The 23,524-nt window shown below is 38.4% G+C and overlaps 1 protein-coding gene across 5 annotated transcripts in view; it reads right to left on the bottom strand.

The window, feature by feature from the left end:
• The window catches only part of LRRC2 (leucine rich repeat containing 2), a 71,376-nt gene that overhangs the window by 3,538 nt on the left and 44,314 nt on the right, over window positions 1-23,524 (bottom strand). For all 5 annotated transcript variants that reach the window (XM_054809720.1, XM_054809716.1, XM_054809719.1 and 2 more), the window contains 2 exons: window positions 4,837-4,982; window positions 2,466-2,621 (listed from right to left, as the gene is read on the bottom strand). In XM_054809720.1, the coding sequence (XP_054665695.1) occupies window positions 2,466-2,621; window positions 4,837-4,982 (302 nt within the window). The remainder of the gene's footprint in view (window positions 1-2,465; window positions 2,622-4,836; window positions 4,983-23,524) is intronic.

The raw sequence follows: 23,524 nt of genomic DNA, 5'->3' as shown, positions 1-23,524 counted from the left end.
AACAGGTATATTTCTTTATTATGTAACTTCTGACAGACTACACTGTAATTTCACATCTGTTAATGAGGAGTTCATATTGCTCAACATTGCCTAGCTATCTGGAATTTTGCCAGTATCACTTAGCTGACAATATGTATCTCCATTTTTCGGTTGTTATGTTACTTCTCTTTTACAATGCATGACTGGATGTGCATCATGTCATATTTGCAAATTTCCTAAAGCTACACATTGCAGGTGAAAAAAAACTAGATGGTTACATAAGCAACTTACATAATGTGCAAATTAAGTGCACAGGATTCTGAAAATCTCTGGTGATATTAGAACTCCGGGGGGGGGGGGGGGATCAATAAAATTGTTACTTTCAAAAGGACAAATGTTCCAATAAATCATATAGCTTTTTAAAATCTCATTAATTTCTGTGAGTCTGTGGTCGGTTGACCTCAGCTGGCCAGGTGGCCATCCAGCAGTTCTCTCACTTGTAAGAATTGAACATGAGACTGAAAACGCTGATGTCCACTTATCTCTGAAGCAAACCTACTGGATGGAGAACCGCAAGGTCAGCAGGAGAAGCAACTGAAGAATGGAGCCTTGCGGCGGCAGGACGGCCCTGTTTTGTCTAGAGAAGGTAGAATAAGCAGATAAATGGTTTCAACGCCAAATCTTGAAGGCCTCAGCACCCAGAGTGAGACCTTTTGCTCAATTATCCATGAAATGAATATTGAAGTTAACACCCCTAAATATGATAATGAGCTGAAAGAAGTACATGCTGAGCATATATGACTATAACACTCGACTCTCCCCCCCAGATGATGTTGAACATCACCCCAGGGAGGGGAACAGCTAAGGCTGGGGCATAAAGGACATCGAGGAAAATACCCCGGGGGAGAGAAGAGATTGCAGACCCAGGAGAGGGAGTCGACGGGCTGTGCTCCTTCTCCTCCACCCACGACAGGGACTCCTTCTTGGTAAGCATTGCGCCATCACCTTTTGGTGAAGAATGCCTGGGACAGCATTTTGCTAACACTGTCATCATATACTAGTGCTACTGCAGTAAGTGTATTTATCAACGGCAATTCTGAACTTTTTATATCTGTCACCTTAATAAGTTACTTATCTTTTTCAACTTTATGAAACTGTCTCAGTGAAAGTCCCTTGAGGGCTCCAACAGGCAAGTGCTGACTCTGATACGTAGCTACACCCGTAATCCATTAGACATAAACCATTGACCAAGTCTGGGACTAAGACTGGACCTAGCCACACCTAGGCTCGTCTCTGAGAAGGAGTTTAGAAAGCAAGGGGGTCCTGTCTGAACCTCGTGACTCAACAGGAGGGCCTCCCTCAGCCACACATCAGACTTACAGCCTTTTATGCGACACTCACTCCCCATCCTCAGCAGGACAGAGGGAGAATATAAAATTAAAAACTTGTAGGTTGAGATAAAGATAGCTTACTAAAGAAAATTAAAAGCCATGTGCAGAAGCCAAGCAAAGAAAAAAAAAATTATTCTCTGCTTCTCATCAACAGGCAATGTCCAGCCACCTCCTGAGAAGCAGGCACTCAGTATGTACAGAGGTTGCTTTGGAGGACAAACACCTTAGTAAGAAATGACCCACCTCCCTTCTCCTTTCTCTTAGCTTTTATTGCTGAGCATGAGGTCACGTGGTATGGAATATCCCTTTAGTCAGTTTGAGTCAGCTGTCCCAGCTATGTTCCCTCCCAACCTCTTGCTCCTGCTCAGCCTACTGGCCTTTCTGGAGGAGGGTTGGAGAGACAGGCTTGATGCTGTGGCAGCACTGCCCAACAGTGGTCAAAAACCTTGGTGTGTTATCAACATCATTCCAGCTACAAATAGAAAGCCCAGCACTATAAGGGCTGCTATGGGGAAAGCTAACTCCATCCCAGCCAGACCCAGTATAGAGTTTCAAATGGTTTCATAATCAAAGATCTGAACGCCACTTGCAGAAATGCAAGATCATCACAATAGCAGACTAACAGGCCTTTTAGTCTTATCCTGCACGCAGCAACAAGGTGCTTTCACAACAAAGAATATATGAGCTACTATACTTATGTGACACTAGCCTTTTAACTAGCCATGTCTCACACGGCTAGCAGCATACGTTTGACAGAAATGAGCATATCAACAGCTAACTGCCAGACTACTGGTCCCACTCTGGGGCATGCCTCTGTGACTCCAGAGTTACAGCTACTATGAGCAAGACTACACAGAAATAGCAGTTTAGGCATGTAGATGCACTGTGTGGGGAACTGGCAGATGAAAATCAGAAAGCTGTGGCTCCTCTGCAATTTCCATTCTCTCTAGTTCTTCCTTAAGGGCTCTGATATAAATTGGGTCAGAATTTGACCACCAGGTATGGTAGAAACTGATGCTTGTGAAAGTATTTCTACAAGGTGCATCTACCTTGTCTTTTTACGAACATATTCTTTTCTCTCACACTTTTACTTACTTCAAACCTGTGGTTGACTCACAGACAGCTGTGGGTATCTCAACCAGGTCATCACCACTGACAACTAGCAAAGTGAGCTTTGGCATATTGACCAGAGCTCGTGGAAGATAAGTCAACTTGTTTTTCTGTAGGAGAAGTGTCTCCAGTTGATCTAACCTGTAAAATGTAAAAGATAAAGATAGCTTAAAATATTTTATTTCAGATAGGAGCATCTACCCAAAATAGCAATACAGACTTAATCTTGTGTAAAAGAAGAATAATTACATGCACCATCTTTGGCTTCTCAAAAATTACTCATACTATACTTGCACAAATTGTCATCAACTTTAATGGAAATTTCCAGTGATGGTTCAATGTTATAGATATTAATAGCATGCCTCTGACAAGTACTCAGAAGCATGCCCAAGATAAAAGGTTACAAAAATTACTGTGCTTTCATACAGAAGGTGTTGACAGAGTATGATATAAAGCCTCACCATGTTTATCCTGGAACTAATGAAAAATATGGGTGACCAGCTGACACCTTTGCCCATATGATGGTTTCTATGAACTAGGTATGTTTGTGCTAGGCAGTATATTCCCATCTATTGTTTTCACTAGTAATTAGTACTGTGGGGAGCAAGAGAGAGACCAGCTCCTGGTCATATGGCTGTTGCAAGTTGTCCCACTGAAATCAATTTAATGACAATGTTTTGTGGAGGAAGGCATTCTTTTGCTTTATTTCCCCTGGCTTTTCCTAATGCAATAGTAATTTATGGCTGAGCATTTATTCCTTGGCATAGACGGAAGACAAAATGCATAGCAAACTGATGAAACAAGGTTGTTTCATTTGACCAGAAGGGTCCATTCCTAAAACACTGTTACTGGTTGTTGCTTATGAAGCCCATATGGTTTGTTTGAATTTAGGGAAAAATATTAAGTAAGGCTTCAGTTTACTCCCAATTCATTTTTTAATCAGAGACTTCATGGTAGTTCATTAAAGTTCTTTGACACTGCAGGCATTGAAATCATGAGTCTGAATCAGAGTATGACTTTACTGGGGGAGGGGGGTGGGATTTCCTGACATTTTCTAGTCTTCAGAATGCACGTGAGCCCAAGAGATCTCAAAATTCAAAACCCAAGATCAAACAGAGATAACTTTATTTTGTGGTGTCTGATCATGATGGTTTAGTATTGGGGCTGGCAACTCAGTATGAAATGGAGAAGATGAAATGTAGTAAAGAAATATTTTGGAGATAGAGCAATATATATAGGTTACAGAAAAAAAATTGACCCTGAAGTTGATTGGATATCCTTCCATAAAATAAAAATATCCTCTTAGAAGCTCTTTGAAGTTCATCAAATCTCTGCTCAGATCCCCTGGGGAAAAAAATGGCAGGTTTACGCTGTTGTGGCTAAAGGATGTGAATTGCTATTACAAATTAAGACTTCAGCCCTGCTATCAGAGAAATCCATGATTACATAAAATCCCAGAAAAGCCTTTTTCCCAGCCACAAAATTCCTACAAAAAGTTAAGGCTGAATGAGTTTTCTGTGAAGTTTTTTCTGCCTCAGGGATCTCTGTTCCCAGAACAATAAACAATCCTTTTTTTCTTATTTTTTTGTCTTTTCTTTTTTTTAAAAAAATAAACTTTAGTTAATATGTGTTTTGGTTTACTTATGGCTAAGTAAAGTTTTGTAAATCAAGTTATAACAGGACTCCAGAGTGAATAAAGAGGCCTAGGAATAACAAAAGTGCTTTCTCAGACTTGTAAGTCCCATCAAAGGGATCAGTGTGATTTTTTTAAAACTAGTTCAAGCAGATCTCTAAATTGAGAGAGTGAGTATATGTGGGCACAGGCATATATACTTCAGAATGGGAGGGAAGGATTGTCAGTGGCTTTTTAATCTTACCAATATTTTTCTGCTTTATTACCAAAGTTGATCATGTTCTTTCAGTAACTTAAATATGCTTTAGTTCATCTTTTCCTCCACCCCATTTACCCTCCAGAGAGATACTGCTGCCAACTCCATACGGTGAGTGCCCTTTGCTGGAACTGGGGCAGAGTATGCCCCATGAACTTCCCAAATAACAATGCATGGATATAATGACAAATTATCGTGAATGCAGCAGAAAATGTAATTAGTTAACTGAACAGTAGAGTCACTGACTGTGCAACCTGCCATCAGTGATCTAGAAAATGTAGTTTCTGTTCTCCAGTATAGTCCGTCAATAATAGTGGTAAAGCTTACATGCGAAACTATCTGAGGCATTTCCACCTGTGATTTTTTTCATGTAATTTTTTTCATTAACAGCGTCCCTTGGAAGCTTGTTACTTTCTAGATTTGCTTTATAGTTCACAATCCTGTCAATGAATTAAAACATAAGCTACCTGTCTATGTCTTCTGGGAGATCTTTCAGGTTGTTGCTGCTAATATCCAACCACTGCAAATTAGACATCCGGAGTACACAAATTGGAATAGAATGGAACTTGTTTGCTGACACGTCCACAACTGTGACTTGTTTCAGGTTACTTAGCTAGAAAGAAGTGGTGCTTTATTTTAGTTACATTTTGCAAATACAAAAAAGACATTTCATTCATCAAACATTCTTATTCCTCTCAAAGCACTTAGAAAAATAAGAATCAGATTTTTTTTTACTCAACTTTTTGCCAGCCTTATCTCTTAGTCGTCATTTTATAGGAAAATGGATTTCAGAAATAACTACCTCCCAAAGTGTTCATCACCTTTCTAACACTGCCATGGTATTTAATGAAATTTTCATTCTAAAAAAACCCTATAATTTCAGACAACAGCAAGGTTGGAACCAGACAATGAATTGGTTCCTTCCTAGGTTACAATATGAACTAAGCTCTGAAGTGACAAAACACAGTTTTGATAATTAATAAATGCCATGTTACCATTCTCAAAATCAGAGATTTTATAACTCACATCAAAAATGCATGGATTTCCTTTGCTATAACTCTGTTATGCACTGAGTGTGTATTGCTAGGAGACCCTTAGAAAATCAAAATGCCAATTTAAGCCAACATGATCCAATGTTTTTCAAATATCTCTAAAAATACACCTTCCAATCTACAAAGTAAATATATAATAAGGTGCGCTAGACCTTTTTAGTTGAATACTTTTCAAAGGAATTACATTTTTAAGTAATAAACTTTTAGCACAATGAAGGTTAAATGTAAAATATACCTGTTAGAGAAATAAATGTGTTAAATAAAGCTGTGTACTGAATCAATTATTCACACTACCACTGTTCATAAGACCATGCAGCTAGCTAAAGTGAATGTCAAAGGAATATAAATGTTAAGCAAAAAAAGTACTTTAGAATGGAAATTATGTCTCTGAGCTTCTAATCATATGTCACCATCACAATCTAGCTCTATAGATCCTGATACAGAAAGTTGCAAAAAAATTTCATTGGTCTTTGTCTGAAGGTTGCTTAGAATGTAGAAAATAATTAAGAACCAAAAACCCCAAATCAAATATATTTTTCATTTCCAAAGTGAGCAAACTGCAAGCAACAGCATAAATTATGAAAAAAATTAGAAAGTAATAAAAAACATTCTGAATCCTTGAGAAGGATTTTATTATTATTATTATTTGTTAAAAATCAAATCCTGTTACATTTTATGGCCAAACTTCTTCCGAGTGCAATACTGCCAGACTTTCATCTTAATTTGACCCTTGCCATTTAAAATGCTCACATTCACAGCTTGGTGCTGTGTCAGAGACAGTTTGGTTTGGAATTTCTTGGTGGTGTTTTTTTTGCTTGTGGGGTGTGGTTTTTAAGGGGTTTGGGGTTTGGTTTGTTTTGTGTTTTTTCTAGATATAACTTCATATTTCTGCCAGACCTTAAAATTTAGGGAAATCTTTTCAGGAAGATTTACTGAAGTTATATTAGAAATTACTACATAATTAAGTTTAGCTTTCAAAAACATAACAGAGTTCAGAGCTTCTCAGGCCAAAGATATAAGTTCAAAATCTGCCCACCACTGCGTTAAAACAGCCTTGGTAAGGCATTACCATGGAAATGTCTCACTCCTGATTCAGAACAGGCAAGCACACAATTTATTCTGACACTTCTCACTTCCAAACCATTTTGTCATTTTGAGGACTGCTACTAGCAATGAACACTCACTTCTAAACTGTAAATTTTCCAGGTACTGAATTTTTTTTCTAATAAAACAGAACCTCCCTTTGAACAAGTGACTCTTCTAGATTGTAGCAATGACAGAATATAGAAAATAATTAGCACCATCTTTACGCTGCATTTACTTTGTGGTTTCAAATTATTATCAAGATTCCAAATCCTAAGCAAATATTTCAAGTTTCTCTGTATTCAGAACAATTTGCTAAAACTGCTGATACATTTCTTTCAACAAACTCTTCCCAAAAGGAATTTAGCAGGCACAGAATTAAAACAATGTCCCACAGGCTTAAACACTACCCAAAATGCTTTCAAACCATCCCCAAAGAAGAAGAGCCACAGTCTCTAAACACCAAGTGGCAGATTATTCTAAAATAAACGGACATCGCTGTTCACTCAAGTTCCTAAACACTTTGCTTTCACGTGCAGTCACCTGTCATGCTGAAACAACTTGGTAACATTAACACTAGGTGGTAAAATTATATTTCTTCAACAGCAATAACTAGTTTTATATGCTTTCTTGAAAGTGCTTTATTGCATTAAATATTAAGTAACATTAAAATAGCAGTGTTATTTTTTTAATAAACAGAACTGTTTCTGCCATTTTTCATATAGTGTTGAAAATAGATTGTTTTAATACTTGGTTAGATGAAAACCTACATTTTTCAGGAGTTTGTACACCCGTAACAATGTACCAACAAAATATAAGGCCATGGACTCTCTTGATATAAAGTTTGGTTCAGCATGCCACAGAATATATGGAGCCATGATTATATTGTGTAATCTGCAAGCCCTCAGTACTTGTTCTTTTAGGGTAATATTTAACAAAACCTGTCCATTTTCTATAGTATGTTGAAACCTAATGGAGTTTTTATTTAATCTGTCTCTGGTATGTTACCAACAAACACCTATGATATATGATGCATTGGAAATTATGGCAGCTTTGTATTATATTTTCTAAAGAAAACCGTGTGTATTTTATTTCTTCTTGAAGGACTGATGGATTTTTGCACCTTTTATAACATTTCATTTTCAAACAAGCATGGCTACCTTATCATTTTTATGTTATAATTTATTTTTGCTTGGTGTTGATTTTTGCTATTTTCCTCTATTATGTGACTTTGAATCAATCAGTATATACGCTTTATGCAAGTCCCTTTTAAAAAAATAGCTATATTTGATAGTCTAGCTACATGGACCCACTTATTGTGGTCCTTACACTTAATCACTATTGTCATTTTTATTTGACAAACTGCCCCATTTTTGCTTATCTTAATAATGTTGTTCATAGAAATAATCCAGATGATACCATTGTAGAACTCCACCGCTTCTCTTTCCCTCTGACAGTTAAACCTTCATTTGAAAGAAAAGGACACCATGTCTTGGGCTGAACAAGTTATTTGATTAATGGGTGTGTTTTTATTTCTGTTCTGCTTTTTGCCATGAAAGGGATTTACTGATAAGGTTGCATGCAAGTTTATCATGAGTTACCTACTACTTAGCACCAACAAATGAAAAAGTGTAAAATCATGTCAAGCCTTACCACAAAAATACTGTATTTTTCAATCACATGTAAACATCCTGTGACAGAAACAGCATCCCATCAAAGTCAATGTTTGACAAGACATACAAAAGATTAACCTGGAAATGTCTATCAATGCATTACAAACATGCTTTTGCCCAGAAATTTCAGACTCAATGAATTCAAAGAAAATTTGTACCACATCAGTAGGATCAGGTTATCATATATGTTGTCTACCAAGACCCATATATTGGCACTAAGCATGTCATTAGGTTGCTGAAAGCAGTACGATATATACGACCAAGGAATACCCTAGGTGCAAACTGCACAGTTGCCCACTTAGATCTCACGCATTCAAACCAAATCCCCACCTTTAGTTGCAGAGAGCTGTAAGTGAAACCTCTTCTGTAATATCACTGATATTCCTGCAGAAAAGCACCAATTAAAGAAACACGGTGCGAGCATCTTTAGAGGCAGAAGAGATATTTCATGAAGATACACTTATATATTTATAGCCGAGTCCAACATCAGACTTCCAAACTGGACTTTTAAACTTGAGGGGGCAAAGGCATTTAACAGTCAACCCCACCCCTTAGTAACAGAATACTCGTTCACATATTTTGTGACAAAATGCTCTGAAGCATAAAAATACACGACTTCAAACAGCACTTCATTTGGTGGTAACATGATAAGCTCAATCCAAGAAATGTATATGGAAGAAAGTCTTCACCCAAATGGCATTATTACAATTTTGCAATGCTAAAATTCTAAATCTTCTGCAGAGTTAATCCACAAAGAGACACTGTTATTCTGATGCCAAACTGTTTACTTGGAAGTTTAACATTATCCCCTTTCATCTTTGGAGTATTACCATCATTCAAATACCTAATGTTCAAAGTCTAATAGAGTAACTATAGCTATGATGATCTAAGCATAAAAAGTTCATAGAAAGGGACTTTGCTTTTTATTAGAGCAGGTTTTTTGTGTATATAAACCTTTCATCAGGTCTGCAAAGAATGAGAAAGCTGGCTGCATATGCAATAATCACAAAAATACAGGTATTGATTATTCACCGGTGATTGAAGAACCACATAGCAATAAGAGCAGAACCATCTTCATACAGTTAAAATCCCCAAGAATGTGGATCATGTGTTTAAATTTAAATATAGGACTTGTTCCAAGCCAATAGATGAGTCACGTGCATGAAATTAAGTACCTGATCAATGATTTTCTGGGCTGAAGCCAAAACAAGTCTGCTGTCTCAAAAAATAAATTTATGTTGATTAGTTACATTAAATTTTCATAGTATTACTACTGCAGCTACACGCAGTCTGCATATATTATTGCACTTTGCCATCATAAAGTCATCTCATCCTCAAATCTCCAAAACTTGTAAATTAAGGACACACATTAGAAGGGAAAACTAGGCTCTACCAAAAGTCAATTACAGGTTTCTCATCAACCTAAATGGGTCCAGTAGCTCACTTTGGGTGCATATTCTTCATACGTTTTAATTAAAACTATTAGGAGTGGAAGACCGGCAATATCTGTAGCATACGGGCATTAACTGACCTCTCCAGAATGTTTGGATAGGACATGTCGTTTGAATATATCAAAAGACCCTTTTAAGATATATTCTGTTCCTTCACTGTTGTGGTTTAACGCGGCAGGCAGCTAAACATCACACAGCCATTCGCTCACTCCCCTGTCCGCACACCCCCCCACAGTGGGATGGGGGAGAGAAGCAGGAAAAAAACAAAAAAAAAGGTAAAATTCGTGGGTTGAGATAGACATTTTAATAGGACAGAAAAGGAAGGGATAATAACATTAACAGTAATAATAATAATAGTGATAATAATGAAAAAGCAATATACGAAACAAGTGATGCACAATGTAATTACTCACCACCCACTAACCAATGCCTAGCCAGTCCCCCAGCAGCAGGCCCTCCAGCCAACTCCCCCCCAGTTTTATTGTTCAGCATGAGGTCACACGGAATGGCATATCCCTTTGGCCAGTTTGGGTCAGCTGCCCTGGCTGCGCCCCCTCCCACCTTCTTGCGCACCCCCAGCCGCCTCGCTGGCAGGGCAGTGTGAGAAGCTGCAAAGTCCTTGACTTAGGGTAGGCACTGCTCAGCTACAAGTAAAACATCAGTGTGTTATCAATATTATTCTCATCCTAAATCCAAAACACAGCACCATACCAGCTGCTAGGAAGAAAATTAACTCTATGCCAGATGAAACCAGAACGTTCACCAAGAGACGACCAAAAATTGCTCACTGTCACAACAGAATAGACAAAGCCAAAAACTTTTTTTGTTTCTGCTCCAAGATGCAAAAGCAACTGAAAAAATACTATTCAAATTCTGCCATCTTAATTCTGATTTAAACATATACAGCAATTCTCTTTTGCTATGGCAATACACTGTAGCCTGTGAATTTATCCTTCTGACTTTAAAAACAGTATGTTCATTTGAGCTCATTCTGTAACCCAGAGTAAATCACTGTTTGCCAAAGTGAGGCCAGGGGAAATCCACCCAAAAGAGAAGTAAATTTTATTCTGTAGCAACTCAAAACATATTCTAAACAAAGAAGACAGAAGAAATAAATAATTATAACACACTTGTTAATGAGTTTGATTTACATTGATAAAATAGTAACCATTCATTTGAAAGGAGAAAAATATCAAGGATATTTGAAGAGATAATATCAGTAGAAGAGAACCAGGTAACGACATAGTATTGACAGAAGTAAAACAAATAAGAAGAAAAATGGTATGAGAAAAACATTCAAGTGAAACTAAGAATGTTACCTATTACAGTAGCAGCATTTTGATGATTGATGATGAAATCATCTCACCTTATGTATATTGGTGCTGGGCAATGACAACAGCTTTCTACACCGGATTGAACAAATAAAGCCTGATAAACTTGGAAAGAAGACTTTCATGGAATGTCAGCCAGAAATCATCTTGCTTGTAAATATAAGTAGAAGACAGAATATTAAAGGGAAAAACATTCTGACTTCAGCAGCAGAAGTCAGAAGGTTTGTGATCTGTGAGCTGCCTCCTATGATACCAGGAATAAGCATCTCCATGGTTTTTTTGCAAACAGAAATGGTAGAACTTCTTTTTGCCTTGGCACAGAGTAACTTCACTAAAATGCACAAGATTCTTGCCCGCTGTGGCGCTGGGCACCAGAGCAGTTTGACAAATACCACTAATTGGCTACCAAGCAGGAGAAACCTGCAACTTGGAGCTGGAGAAGTTCTTGAAGCAGGAGATTCATAAAGAAAATCCCCAATTTCAGGAAAGGCACAATGGAGATGTCCGTTTTGCACCCCGTGACATATCTGGTCCAGAATTAGACCTTATCTAGTTGAGCAAACTGTTGCAAAATGTCTATCATCAAAATTATCTTTCTTTTAATGCCATAGACTGCATGTGCATGACACTGATAGTACACAAACCTACGGTTGAGAACGCTCTCAGCAATTGAACACGACAGTTCACAGCTTCATGGCTTGCCAGGATTATAGCAAATTTTCTCTCCCTCCTTTCCTTTCTCATAGTGCTGTTAGATACATGCAGGGGGAGGTTTATATACTTTCTTTGAAGTGGTGACAAACCTAATAGGAAAAAAATCAAGTTCATTTCTTCCCAAAGGATTCTTTTCTTTCTATATTATAACAATATTTCTAGGAGGCTTTATATCTTGCTTTGATACAAGCATGTAAAAATTGGAAATATAGCTAATATTAGTAAAAGACTTAGATATGGGAGAGGTCTTTCCCTAACCTGGACAAGAAAGCTGAGGAATGGCACATATGTTGTATGCACAGTGGCCAGGTTTTTTGCACAAATAGACATTTGGCTACTTTCTAAGAACTTGCTGGTGCAATTACGAGCATGAGGCTATGACTTCTTGCAGTTTTTAGCGCTTCATTGCTATTTTGCACTACTCCATCCAGGCTGTGTCCAGGAAACCTGAGTGTGTCTAAATAATTTAAGGTATTAAATTATTATTGTTCTTATTAAGTGTCTGCTAATAAAAATATAACTGAATAATTTTTATTCATATACTTACTTATGAAAGTTTGTAATGAAGCTGAGCCTTCAAGACTCATTTTACAGGAAGAAGTCCCCTGACCTGGAATTTACAGAGACCTGGCGCAGGCACTGGACACACTGCAGCCCCCCAGTATTACCACTCAGTTGTGTGATCTTTGATACTGCCCCATGGATGAAAACATAGCAAGCCTACAAATCTCATCTGCTTTTTACTGGAAATTCTTTAGAGTTTCTTTTCTTTCCTTTTTTTTTTTTTTTTCTTATGCACTAATAAAGCACATGTTGAAATAGTCTTTTTAAAAAACAACAACAACAAAAAAAAATGCCTGCATAGAAAATATCTGGCCAGGTCCTCAGTGTAACCAAGAGACTCCTATATCTCAGGCAAGCTTCTAGGTCTAAATTACATCAGGAGCTCGTCCATCGACTCAGAGTAGCTCAGGAAAAGGTAGGCAAAAATACAACTGAAAGCTTGGTCCATAAAGCTCCTTGGATTGTTAAATTTTGTCCGGTATCTCTTAAACAACAAAGAAAAGATGTCTAATAAAATCAGTCATCTGGCCTGTCCCAGCATAGTCACACAGACAATAAAATGTGTAGAATCAGATTTCATGGTTCTGAAACAGTATAAACTCAAATACATTTTACACTTTTTCTTCTATGTCCTACATCAAAACAAGCAGCTTCCAAACAAGTGTTTTACTACCCAGTCCCCTTCAGATTGTGTCCGAGCAACTTATCTTTTCTTAGCTACACATTCTTGCTGGAGACATATATTCCCCTAGTAATTTTAATAGTAAACAAAAAACTTCTTCATATTTCTGTATATCATATGCAATGCCAGATAATATTTTCTGTGAACATGACATTTTACAAATACCTATGTAAAGCTTTGAGCATATAAAAACATGAATGTAACAAAGGAAACTATGACTACTGAACAAATACTTAGAAGGAGTAACATTTATTATTAACAGAATGCATCTAAAACTGTCATGATTTTCACAACTGCAAATAAAATCTAATATGGAGAAGTACAAGCTAATACAAGAACAGTGAACTACACACATTTCTTAAACTGACTGAAACCTGGGAAAAGATGCAAAGATGAAAAAAGTAACTATATAACTCAGTGAATGTCTTGTGTTCAATAAGCACTAGTGGTCAAAAAAGAAAATAAGTAGTTGGATACATATATAATGTTGTATTCAATAATGAAACCAAAAATTATTTGCCACTAAATAAAACAATTGCGCACTTACATACAAAACATCATACGTCCTGTCAGTTTTTCTCAAGGAGGAATACAACGGTAGATGGGAGTGAGAGATGAGCAACAGTCATTAACAGAATGGAAAGACTTCATTATTTTATTTTTGTTTGTTTGTTTGTTTGTTTTGCAGTAGTTCTGAAAGGCCTAAACCAAAATTAGGAAAGACTGTAAAAATTAGAACAGTTGAGCAAGAAATGGTAAATTCATGGTGCATTCTTCCTTCACAATACAAGACCAACATAACCCAAAAGCATTGCACTTCTCAATAAAATGAAACTTCTATGCAATTAGGCTATAGGATTTGCAACAACAACATGGTTTTCAGTTTAAGAACTTTGCAGAATTCAGAGGAAGCTGACATTTACACAAATAATGAAAACCTCTGTTTCTATGTCACAGTTCAAACAAGCACAGTTCAGATTTTTTTTTTCACTCTCAGAGTATGGCACAAACACCTCACTGATGTTCTAGTAGAATAATACTGAACACTCTATATACAGCTCGTTTACTGAGATTTCAAAGGTGAGAACTGCTAAAAGTTGAATTCTTTGGAAAGCAGATTTGCAACTTAGTGTATTACAATACTAGCATCTTTATTATGAGAGCACGTAGAACTGCAAATAAAGCTCTGTGATACTATGCTGTAAAAACACATGTTGAGAGATCTCTACAGTGCAGTTTTGATATCATTAGTAGCCATGACAAGCAAATGGGAGAAAGCAAACAGAAACACAGTGGCAAAAAGTCACTTACCAAGATCAAAAAATGTATCAGAGAAAGTATAACACAGGTTTCCTGATTTCTAGTCTTGAGATACTAAGGACCACTCTAGGTATGTATTATGAAAAGTCTCAGGCATCTATCAAGACTTTATTTGATTGTGGTAATGAAATTAGTGGGAATTTAAGATGGTCTATATTTTTTATAATCTCCTCATTTCTTCCCTTTTTTAAAAAAGTGTAGTCCAGCATTCTACAACTCTGAAGCATCACATTAGGTCCTCAAGTCTAGTTGGCTTTTTTATTGCCTCTAACCAGCATTTCAAAGAGCATTTTGTATTAGTAACCTGAAGACTTGGAGCCAGCTTCTGAGAATGAAAAATATTTCAACTATATTAAAAGCAGTTTGAGGTAGCCTGGCCTCTTCTTAACCATCTCCCTGCCCTGCAAGGAGTGTATTCAAAGAGAAATGAAAAAAAAACGAAAATACACACACACGCAGTGCCCACCACCACCCCCACCACCACTCCCCCGCCAAAAAAAAAAAAAAAAAAAAAAAAAAAAGCCTAACACCAGCAACACAGGCAGAAAAGAACGCTGAATCATGAAATGGTGATGCCCACATGTAATCCTGACACATGTATCTTCTAATTCATTGCGGCCCCTCTGCCACCACGATCATACAGGTTAGACATAATTTCTAACTGACCAGCTCTGCATTTCAAGACGAGACAAAGCAGCAGCCTCAAGACAGCTTGGCAGCCAGTGTATGCCGCCTGACAGGATTGAAGATATGAGCCATAGCCCTCAGCAGCAGTCTAGTGATGCATAGTCTCCCCAATCATACAGCCATATAATCACGTACCATCTAACTAGACAGAGCCGGGGGAAGTTCTGCCACACAGTCATACACATTCTTCACAGAAACTCCACATACCGGTGAGCATTGGCCACATATACCCAGCACCCACACTGCCCATGTAAACTGATGTGTGGAGTCTCAAATTTGGGGACAAGGAATTTGGCAGACCGGAATTAATAGTATCACCTCAGATTAGCCCAGAAATCAATTGGCTGATATGGGTAGGGTAACACGGTTGATCGGGAAGTAAACAAAACATACATCAATTAAAAATAGATAGGAAGAAAAAAATTACCAGGATCAATTTTGCAAAGTGAAAGATAAGGGAAGTCTGGGAAATCTTATTCCTGCAAAGCTATGTTTACACCATAAAGCATGAAGTTACTTTAACCTTACCATAACCTTTGTAACTTGTGTTTTTATTGTTCGTAAAATTACCCGCCTCCTCCCGAACTCCATCAGTAATAACCAGCTCTATGACAAGCCACAATAGTGAATTAGATGGATAGTCTAAACAGCAGGTGAAGAGTCACCTCTTTTTTTGTATTTGTTCTGAGTTTTTCAGCCATTAATTTCTTAACGTGAAACTCATCATGCTTTGCACTGCAGTTCAGAAGCATCACAGAAACTCAGGTTTGTGAGCTGGCATCTCTTCAATAAGAAAAGCAGGAATCTCTGGGCCATATCCTCCATTGAATTCCGTTGCATCTTCAGCATCACTTCCACTTCACATTGGGTATAATTCTACACTTTTTTGTCCAGCACTAGTAGAACAGAGATCTTACCCTGACTGAGCTCTGTATGAGACAAAAAAATAGGATGATATCTGCTTTCAACTGATAGGGCTGGCTCTTGTCTTTATGCCTTTCCCACTGATCTGCGATGATGTATAAAAATCACAGTCAGCCTTACCAAGTGTTTCTTACAGCTGTGAAGAGTTGATCAATCATGTAACTACCTATAATTAGTTAGCAACTGATAGGAATGTATTCAGTAATAAATTAAATGCGTTAACTTCAGTTAGACTCTCCAACTTTATTCTTCTTACAGAATAAATAATACCTCTCATTAGCTGCACTTTATGGAATAACAAATAACTTGCTTTTCTCTCCCTCCACCTACAACTGCCTTCTGACTCTCATCAATCCATGTATGTGCATAGCAGAGACATTTTTCTTTATGTTAAAATATGCAAATGTGATAGTGCTATGTATTTGTTCTTCTTTCTGCTTCTGTTCAGTAGTTGTATAAAATCTGCCTCAGATTATCTCACTGATGAACAGAGGATATATAACCAGGATTCTGAAAGCCTATTTTGCTGTTGGAGTCAATGAGATTTTGAACTGTTTTCAGAGCAAGCTCAGATGGAATAGTACCAAACACTATTCTTTCACATTTAGATTCATGCTTTTTGTAACAACAGAGCTATGTTGTAGTGTTCATATTATGCCCCTTTGCTCATTTTTAAGTCTTCCCTTACACTGTAAGACTAGTTCCCTGTCATTCCCTACTAAAAAAAAAAAAAAATCAGACCATGAAAGGTGATGTTACTTTTACTGAACTCTTGTGAAAGGTAAAGGAGAGGTCACTGGCACCGCCGCACAGAGGTAGGCATGGGTCAGTTCTCCAATGAAGTGGGCTGTTATTATTAGCTGCTGACTTGCTCTGATCGTGGAGTGGTTTTGAAGTGATACTGTATTAATTAGTAGCCTTTGGAAGCACAGTGTCAAGAGCAGGATCAACTGACACACTTTCCTGTGCCTAACTGCATAATCCTGTTTCCTAACATAGACCCATGCCCTTCTTTAGCCCCTTGTGTATTGAAACATTTATGAGAGCTACTGCAGCAGTCAGGCCTCCATGAATCTCCTCTGACACCTAACACCTTTGCACCTGCTCTTTTGGGTTTCACACCCCTCCTGCTAATGTTTGATGGTACATCTTATATCAGATCCATAAAGCAGCTGTTGCTTTGCATGGATTGACAGCACTTTGGCCAACTGTATCGGAAAGCGACTCGTCACGAGCGTTAAGCAAATTCAAAGAGAATACAAGCACTAAGCAAAGAAGGGCCAGATGAAATCCTGTCTGACAGAAATACACCCCAGCCAATCAATTGGAAAAACATTTCTGAAACTGCTAAATGTATGCACAGAAATGTTGGTCTGATTAAAGTCAACTGGACTTTTGCCAGTGATCTAGAGTGAAGAATTTCACCGGAGGTTGGCTTAACGCTGTTGGCTTCACAGTACCAAGTTAAGCCCTTTATTACACCACTCCTCTCAAATCCAATACATGTTTCCTTTGTAACTTTCTAAAAATTCTACGAATGTGAGGATTTTACATGTCCTTTATAATCCCATTAAATGAGAGAGGAGGGAGCTAAGGGTGAGTTCTTCCAGTGCCTGTCTGGATAGTGAAACCCCTGGGAAATTAATGTCCTGTACATTCCCCTGATTATGTTTTTTCATTTTATAATTGTTACACATATAAAAAAACAAATGGCAAGGAAAAGAAACAAGTTTGGAAGTTTACAGCTTTGAAGAATAACGTGCTGATAAAACAACCTGTCATTTTACATTTCTATTGAGACTGCCTGCATAATCAGGGTATGGCTTTGGGATGTGCGAGTCACAGATCACAAAGATGAGCTACATGGACATGCCCAGTGGGGACTTATTTAAAGTCTCCCCACACTTGTATAGAGCTTGTGTCTCTGCTCTTCCTGTTAAATGTTTTCCTTTGCTGAATAGGACTGGTCAGAGAAACAGAACCAGACCAAAAGAGACTGAAAACTTTCCAGCTGTTAAACCTCAGTTTTAAAGTATCTTTTGAAATTGTATTAATGTATAAAAAGTTAATTATGTCTGTTTTGGATACTGCTGTGTTTAAAAACCTTAGCAGACTAATGTTAGTGCTTAATGAATCTCTGATCACATCAGGTTGGGTTTTTTTAGGGTCATGCATGTGAGCATTGTTGAAAGATGCAGGAGACAACTAATTATAACTATGTTTTCAGGTAAACAAAGCAGAGAAACGACACTAGCTATAACTCCTGTAACTCTAGACAGCCTTACCAGAGGGGATGCATTACTGGACCTATTGGGCACCAAAGAAAGTAAGCTAATTGGTGATGTCAACATTGGAGGCAGCCCGGACTGCAGTGATCATGCACTGATGGAGTTCGCAGTCCTGAAGGACGTGGGTCAGACAAAGAGTAAAGTCAGGATCCTGAATTTTAGGAAAACAAAATTCCAGCTGTTCAAGGAGTTAGTCAACAGGACTCCCTGGAAACTGCCATCAGGGACAAGGGAGCAAAACAGAGCTGGCAGATCTTTAAGGACACTTTCCATAGAGCACAAGAGCTCTCAATCCCCAGGCGTAAGACATCAGGAAAGGAAGGCAAAACACTGGCATGGATGAGTCAAGGCCTGCTGATCAAACTGAAGGGCAAGAAGGAAAAGCACAGGCAGTGGAAGCAGGACAGGTGTCCTGGGAAATCTACACTTCCCAGTTGTGTAGGGATGCGGTCAGGAGGGTCAAGACGCGGCTGGAGCCAAATTCAACAACAGGTGCAAAGAATAATAAGGGATTCTACAGGTATGTCAGCCAGAAAAAGAAGGTCAAAGAAAGCATATGCATCTGTTGAACACGACTGGCAAACTGGTAACAACGGACAAGGAAAAGAGTGAGGTACTCAAGAACATTTTTCAGCCTGGAGAAGAGAAAGCTCCGGGGAGACCTTATTGTGGCCTTTAATACATAAAGCAAGCTTATAAGAAAGATGGGGACAGACTTTTTAGTAAGGCCTGTAGCAACAGAACAAGGGGTAATGGTTTTAAACTAAAAGAGGGTAGATTCAGACTAGATATAAGAAAGAAATATTTTATGTTGAGTGTGGTGAGGCACTGGAACAGGTTGCCCAGAGAGGTGGTAGGTGCCCCATCCCTCAAAACATTCAAGGTCAGGTTGGACAGCAACCTTATCTAGTTGAAGATATCCCTGCCCATGGCAGGGGGGTTGGACAAGATGATCTTTAAAGGTCCCTTCCAACCCAAAGTATTCTATGATTCTATGATTTTGAAAGCTCCCCAAATCTATACTTGCTTATATCAGGACTTAGCTGAAACCTTCTATGCATCAGAAATACAAAACAAGATTTTATTTGATCTGTTGAAAACACTGTGTGCTAAAACAGCCAGAAAGCATAACCTTGCCATTTCTCTGAACTTCAAAGATCAGTTTATACAAGATTGACATGGAAATGCAGGCATACAGACATATGCTCTATCCTTGACAAAGTACTCATATGCTGTAACACTCTCTGTGTCATTCCTTCACTTTGCACTACCCAGACCTCACAAAGGATATAGAAAACATTTCAGATCGTTTGCTGGGACTGCCTAGATGTCGTATTGAACACTGCTCAAAGCAGAGTAACTTTGCAAAGCCGCTTTTTAATTTATTTTCAATATCAGAACATCTATCTGTAAGCATTTCTGTCTTGCTGCTGGTAGTGTGGAGTGACTTGCCTGTCCTGTCACTGACAGCATGTGCCACACCAGATGGTACAGATGGAGGAAATGAGAATTTCTTCATCTTCACGCTCTTCTCACTGAAGTTCCTTCGGGTCACTTCTATAGATACTCTTGGCTGATGTTGCATTATTAGCAGAATTTTATACTATGGAAGAAGAACTGGCCCTTCCACACAGCAAAGCTGTCCCTTTGAAATGTCAGCACAAAAGCAGGTATTCTGCCATGCACAGGAAATGTTAATTGGGTGATTCAGTAGATAACTGTAGAAAGTAATACTTTCTGAAGGGAGCACACCTCAAAATAAGGTCAGAGCAGTTTTTCTACAAACTTAAATCTGAACACACATTATTTATAATACCATTTTTATTCCTAGAAAAACAAATTAGTTGCATAATGTATATGAAAATAGCAATAGGAACTCTATCCAACAGTTAAAATACAAATACCAGCATCATACTAATTCTTAAATTCACACACAGAATGTACAAGAAACTTAGAAACAAATCCATCCATCCCTCCTCTTCTCTCTGCAGCTACAGGGTGTGGTACTCAGTATAATCCTACTGTGCTAGGAGAGGGACTGGATAACATACACTCATTTTAAGATTCAGTGAGATGACTTACAGAGTGCTGGAAGTGGCCTTTGAAAACAGGGCAAGAGCTTTCTACAAGAAATGAACAGACAAGTGAGCAGAGTGCCTGCCTCCTGATGCTATGGCATAAGGCATGTCACTCAAGGTGTGGCTCCAAAGCACACCCAAACAGAAATACTGACAAAAGTTCAGGTACTGGGCATACATGTTCCTAGTAAGCTGACAGAGCAACACCATGAAACAAGTTGCATTAGGCCAAGCAGAATGCTATGGTTTGGGGTGGGGGTTTTTCCCACACACGCTGAAAAAGGTGGATGTATCACTGACAGATATTGAATCTATTAACAGAGAATGAAGATCCACAAGATTTCAGTTGTGCCAAGCACCTCATTCATAGCATACCTCAGCTTAAAAGAGCTGCATGGAAAAATGAAATTGATAGATTAAAAAGGCAAGAAGTATAGTCAGTATACGTGCTGGAAACCTCCTTAACAACTGTAGTTTACCTGAAAAGTGGTACAAGAGAAGGGTGCTTAGCATCTTATCTTTCCTAAAGTTCCCCTGTTTACAAAACAAATTAACAGTCTTAACAGACATCATAGCAGTCTGTGAATTTCTTACGTGGCTGACTGACAAATTCAGGCACAGAAACAACTGATATGGCAGCAAAAATTTATACAGGTATATGGTAGCTGTCTTCACAAATTAGGAACTTCAATTCAAAAATGGGTATTTGATGACACCATATGGTTTTGTATAATAACGTACATTCACCCTCTACCACTTCTGGGTAGCAACTACAGTCACATGTTATGTGATGCATCTCATTGAGATTTCTGCCCCTAAATTAGTTCATCATGTAGTATTTTGTGTCTAAAAAATAAAAGACTGAATTCTTTTCCTAAGAAAGGAAACAACTAAATAACCAAATAAACTAACAGCTTCAAGACTTCTCTATTTTTTGCACCTGTCATAAAGAAAATGGATAGAAAGGGAACAGGGAGACTGATTACTGACGATGTAATGTAGTCTCAGAGTTCTGATGATCTCATAAACCTTTACGGGTCTGTCAAAAATTCTTGACTGAATTACAGGCATGTTATCAATCTCTTCGAATCCATTTTCGTATATGTTATCAGTGTCTCTCTGGCCATTATTCTATGTACAAAACCAAGGTAAAATTAGACTTTGATAATTTCAGCTTGGCTGAAGTTTGCCTTTATTTCTTTTGCTTAAGTTTTACACTGGAGAATACTGTTGCTACTCTCATGCATTACTCTAACCTTCCCAGAAGAAACTTTTAAGGATTTGAAAGTCAAATAAAAATTTAACTTCCTAAAAGGTGATAAACAGGAAACATTTTTAGCAACCGTCTACCTTATTTTGTGTATCAGTTGCCAAGTTTTCTCTTTTTTTCCTAATGTTGTAAACGGAATCCATTCACCTACCAAAACAGAGCTTGCACCTACTTGCTCATTTACACCCTCCAGTTCCCGGTACTCGCACCACAGGAGAGAATGATGACTGACCCTTATGAGCATTTCACTGGATTAACAGATGTTAGCAGCAGTTGTATTGGGTAATAATTGATCTAATCTGTCTAACTTGGGATCATAAATACTTGTTTTGGATGTCCATGGCAAGGTGCTGGCAGTGTGGGGGATGCAGCATGGCCTCTGTGGGCTGCCCTGTGCTGGACACAGAGAGTTCCAGCCGGCTTCAATGGACGCACCACAGGATACAGCCAAGCCCCTCAGCAAAGTGTGTGGTGCCACTCTAAAAACTCAGTTAAGAAAGGGGAAAAAAACACCGGAGAAAGGGGCAAGAATAAAAAGAGTGAGAAAGAGCAGAGGGAACACCAAGGTCCGAGCAGGAGGAGGAAGAGGTGCTCCATGGTGGAGCAGATCTCCACACCGCAGCCCATGGAAGACCCACGTTGCTGCAGATGGATATTCCTGAAGTGCAACCCATGGACATCCCATGCTGGAGCGTAGGAAGAGTATGAGGAGGAAGGAGAAGCAGCTAGAAACCACTGTGGACTGTCTGTAACTCCCCCTACCTCCCTGCACTGCTCAGGGCTGGGAGAGAAATCTGCAGTGAAGGAATGAAGTTGACCTTGGGAGAGGGGGGAGGAAAGATGATGTTTTAATGTCTTTGTTTCTCACTACCCAAATGTATATTGGCAAATATTAAATTAATCTTTACCAAGTGCAGTCTATTTTGCCCACAACAGTAAATGGTAAACAATCTCCCTGTCTTTTACCTCGACCCATGAGTTTTCTTATCCTATTTTCTCCTGATGTCATGCTGAGAAGGGGAAGGGAGTGAGCAGCTGGGTGGGCATTTGGCTGTTAGCCAAAGTTAGCCCACCACACCACTTCACAGTGTCTTTCTGTTTTCCCTTTTTAGAGTGTTCAGACTAATTCAATATTTTAATTGATTAAATAGTTACCTGCCAGTGACTACCACCTTTTGCCCATCTGAGATTCAAACATCAGACACCCATTACACTAGCAAGGGTACTGATGCAATTGCTCTGAATAACACCAACCATATTGAGTACACTGAAGGCCAAATACTTTGCAGCATTTAAAATCAGTTGAGCGTTCCTTTAATTGTATGCTCAGCTTCCAAAGCTGCCCTCGAAATGTTGATTCTGGGAAACTAATTTTATAAACTAAATCAGAAGAGTTTCTGCAGCCTACCTCCCAGGTCACTGCAAGTATAAATTAAGTGCCAACCTCCAGAGAAACAAAGAAACACAATAAACAATGCCAATATTTTTCTAGTTGACCTTTTAGACCATGCTGACATGACGTTGTTTCCAGTTTTTGCTGTCATACTGTCATTTACACCAGCTCCAAATTTTTTCCATAGATTGTAAGTGAACTATTACCCAGTAGCCTACACTCAGCTTTAGTGGATTTCAGTCCCGTTGGAGACTCTCAGAAGGGAACAACATTTCTGAGCTTTCCAAGAGAAACACTGGTCTCTTAGGACTCGGCCCTGGAAAGATTCACAAGCACAGTTAGGTTTACAGGCAAAGGCTACCCATAATGTATAGACATGGGTAAGCCTTTGCACTAACAGGCCTCTAGAGGCAACTAGGAAAATACTCAGTGATTTTAACATACCAATGACTGGGGCTAAATTCACTGTTCTAGTCCACAGGCTTGAATATACTTACTTTTCCTAGATTTTTGTATTTAATTCATTTGCCTGTTCAGGATATACATTTTTCTGATTCCATTATGATTCCTCTTAACCAGTTAAATTTTATCTGGTTTGTCCCCTATCTTTGCTATCTGAAGGAGGAGGAGAAGAAGGAGAAAGGA

Source organism: Grus americana, chromosome Z (assembly GCF_028858705.1).
Source record: "Grus americana isolate bGruAme1 chromosome Z, bGruAme1.mat, whole genome shotgun sequence".
Lineage (NCBI taxonomy): Eukaryota > Metazoa > Chordata > Aves > Gruiformes > Gruidae > Grus > Grus americana.
This window is presented reverse-complemented; position numbering and strand designations above follow the sequence as displayed.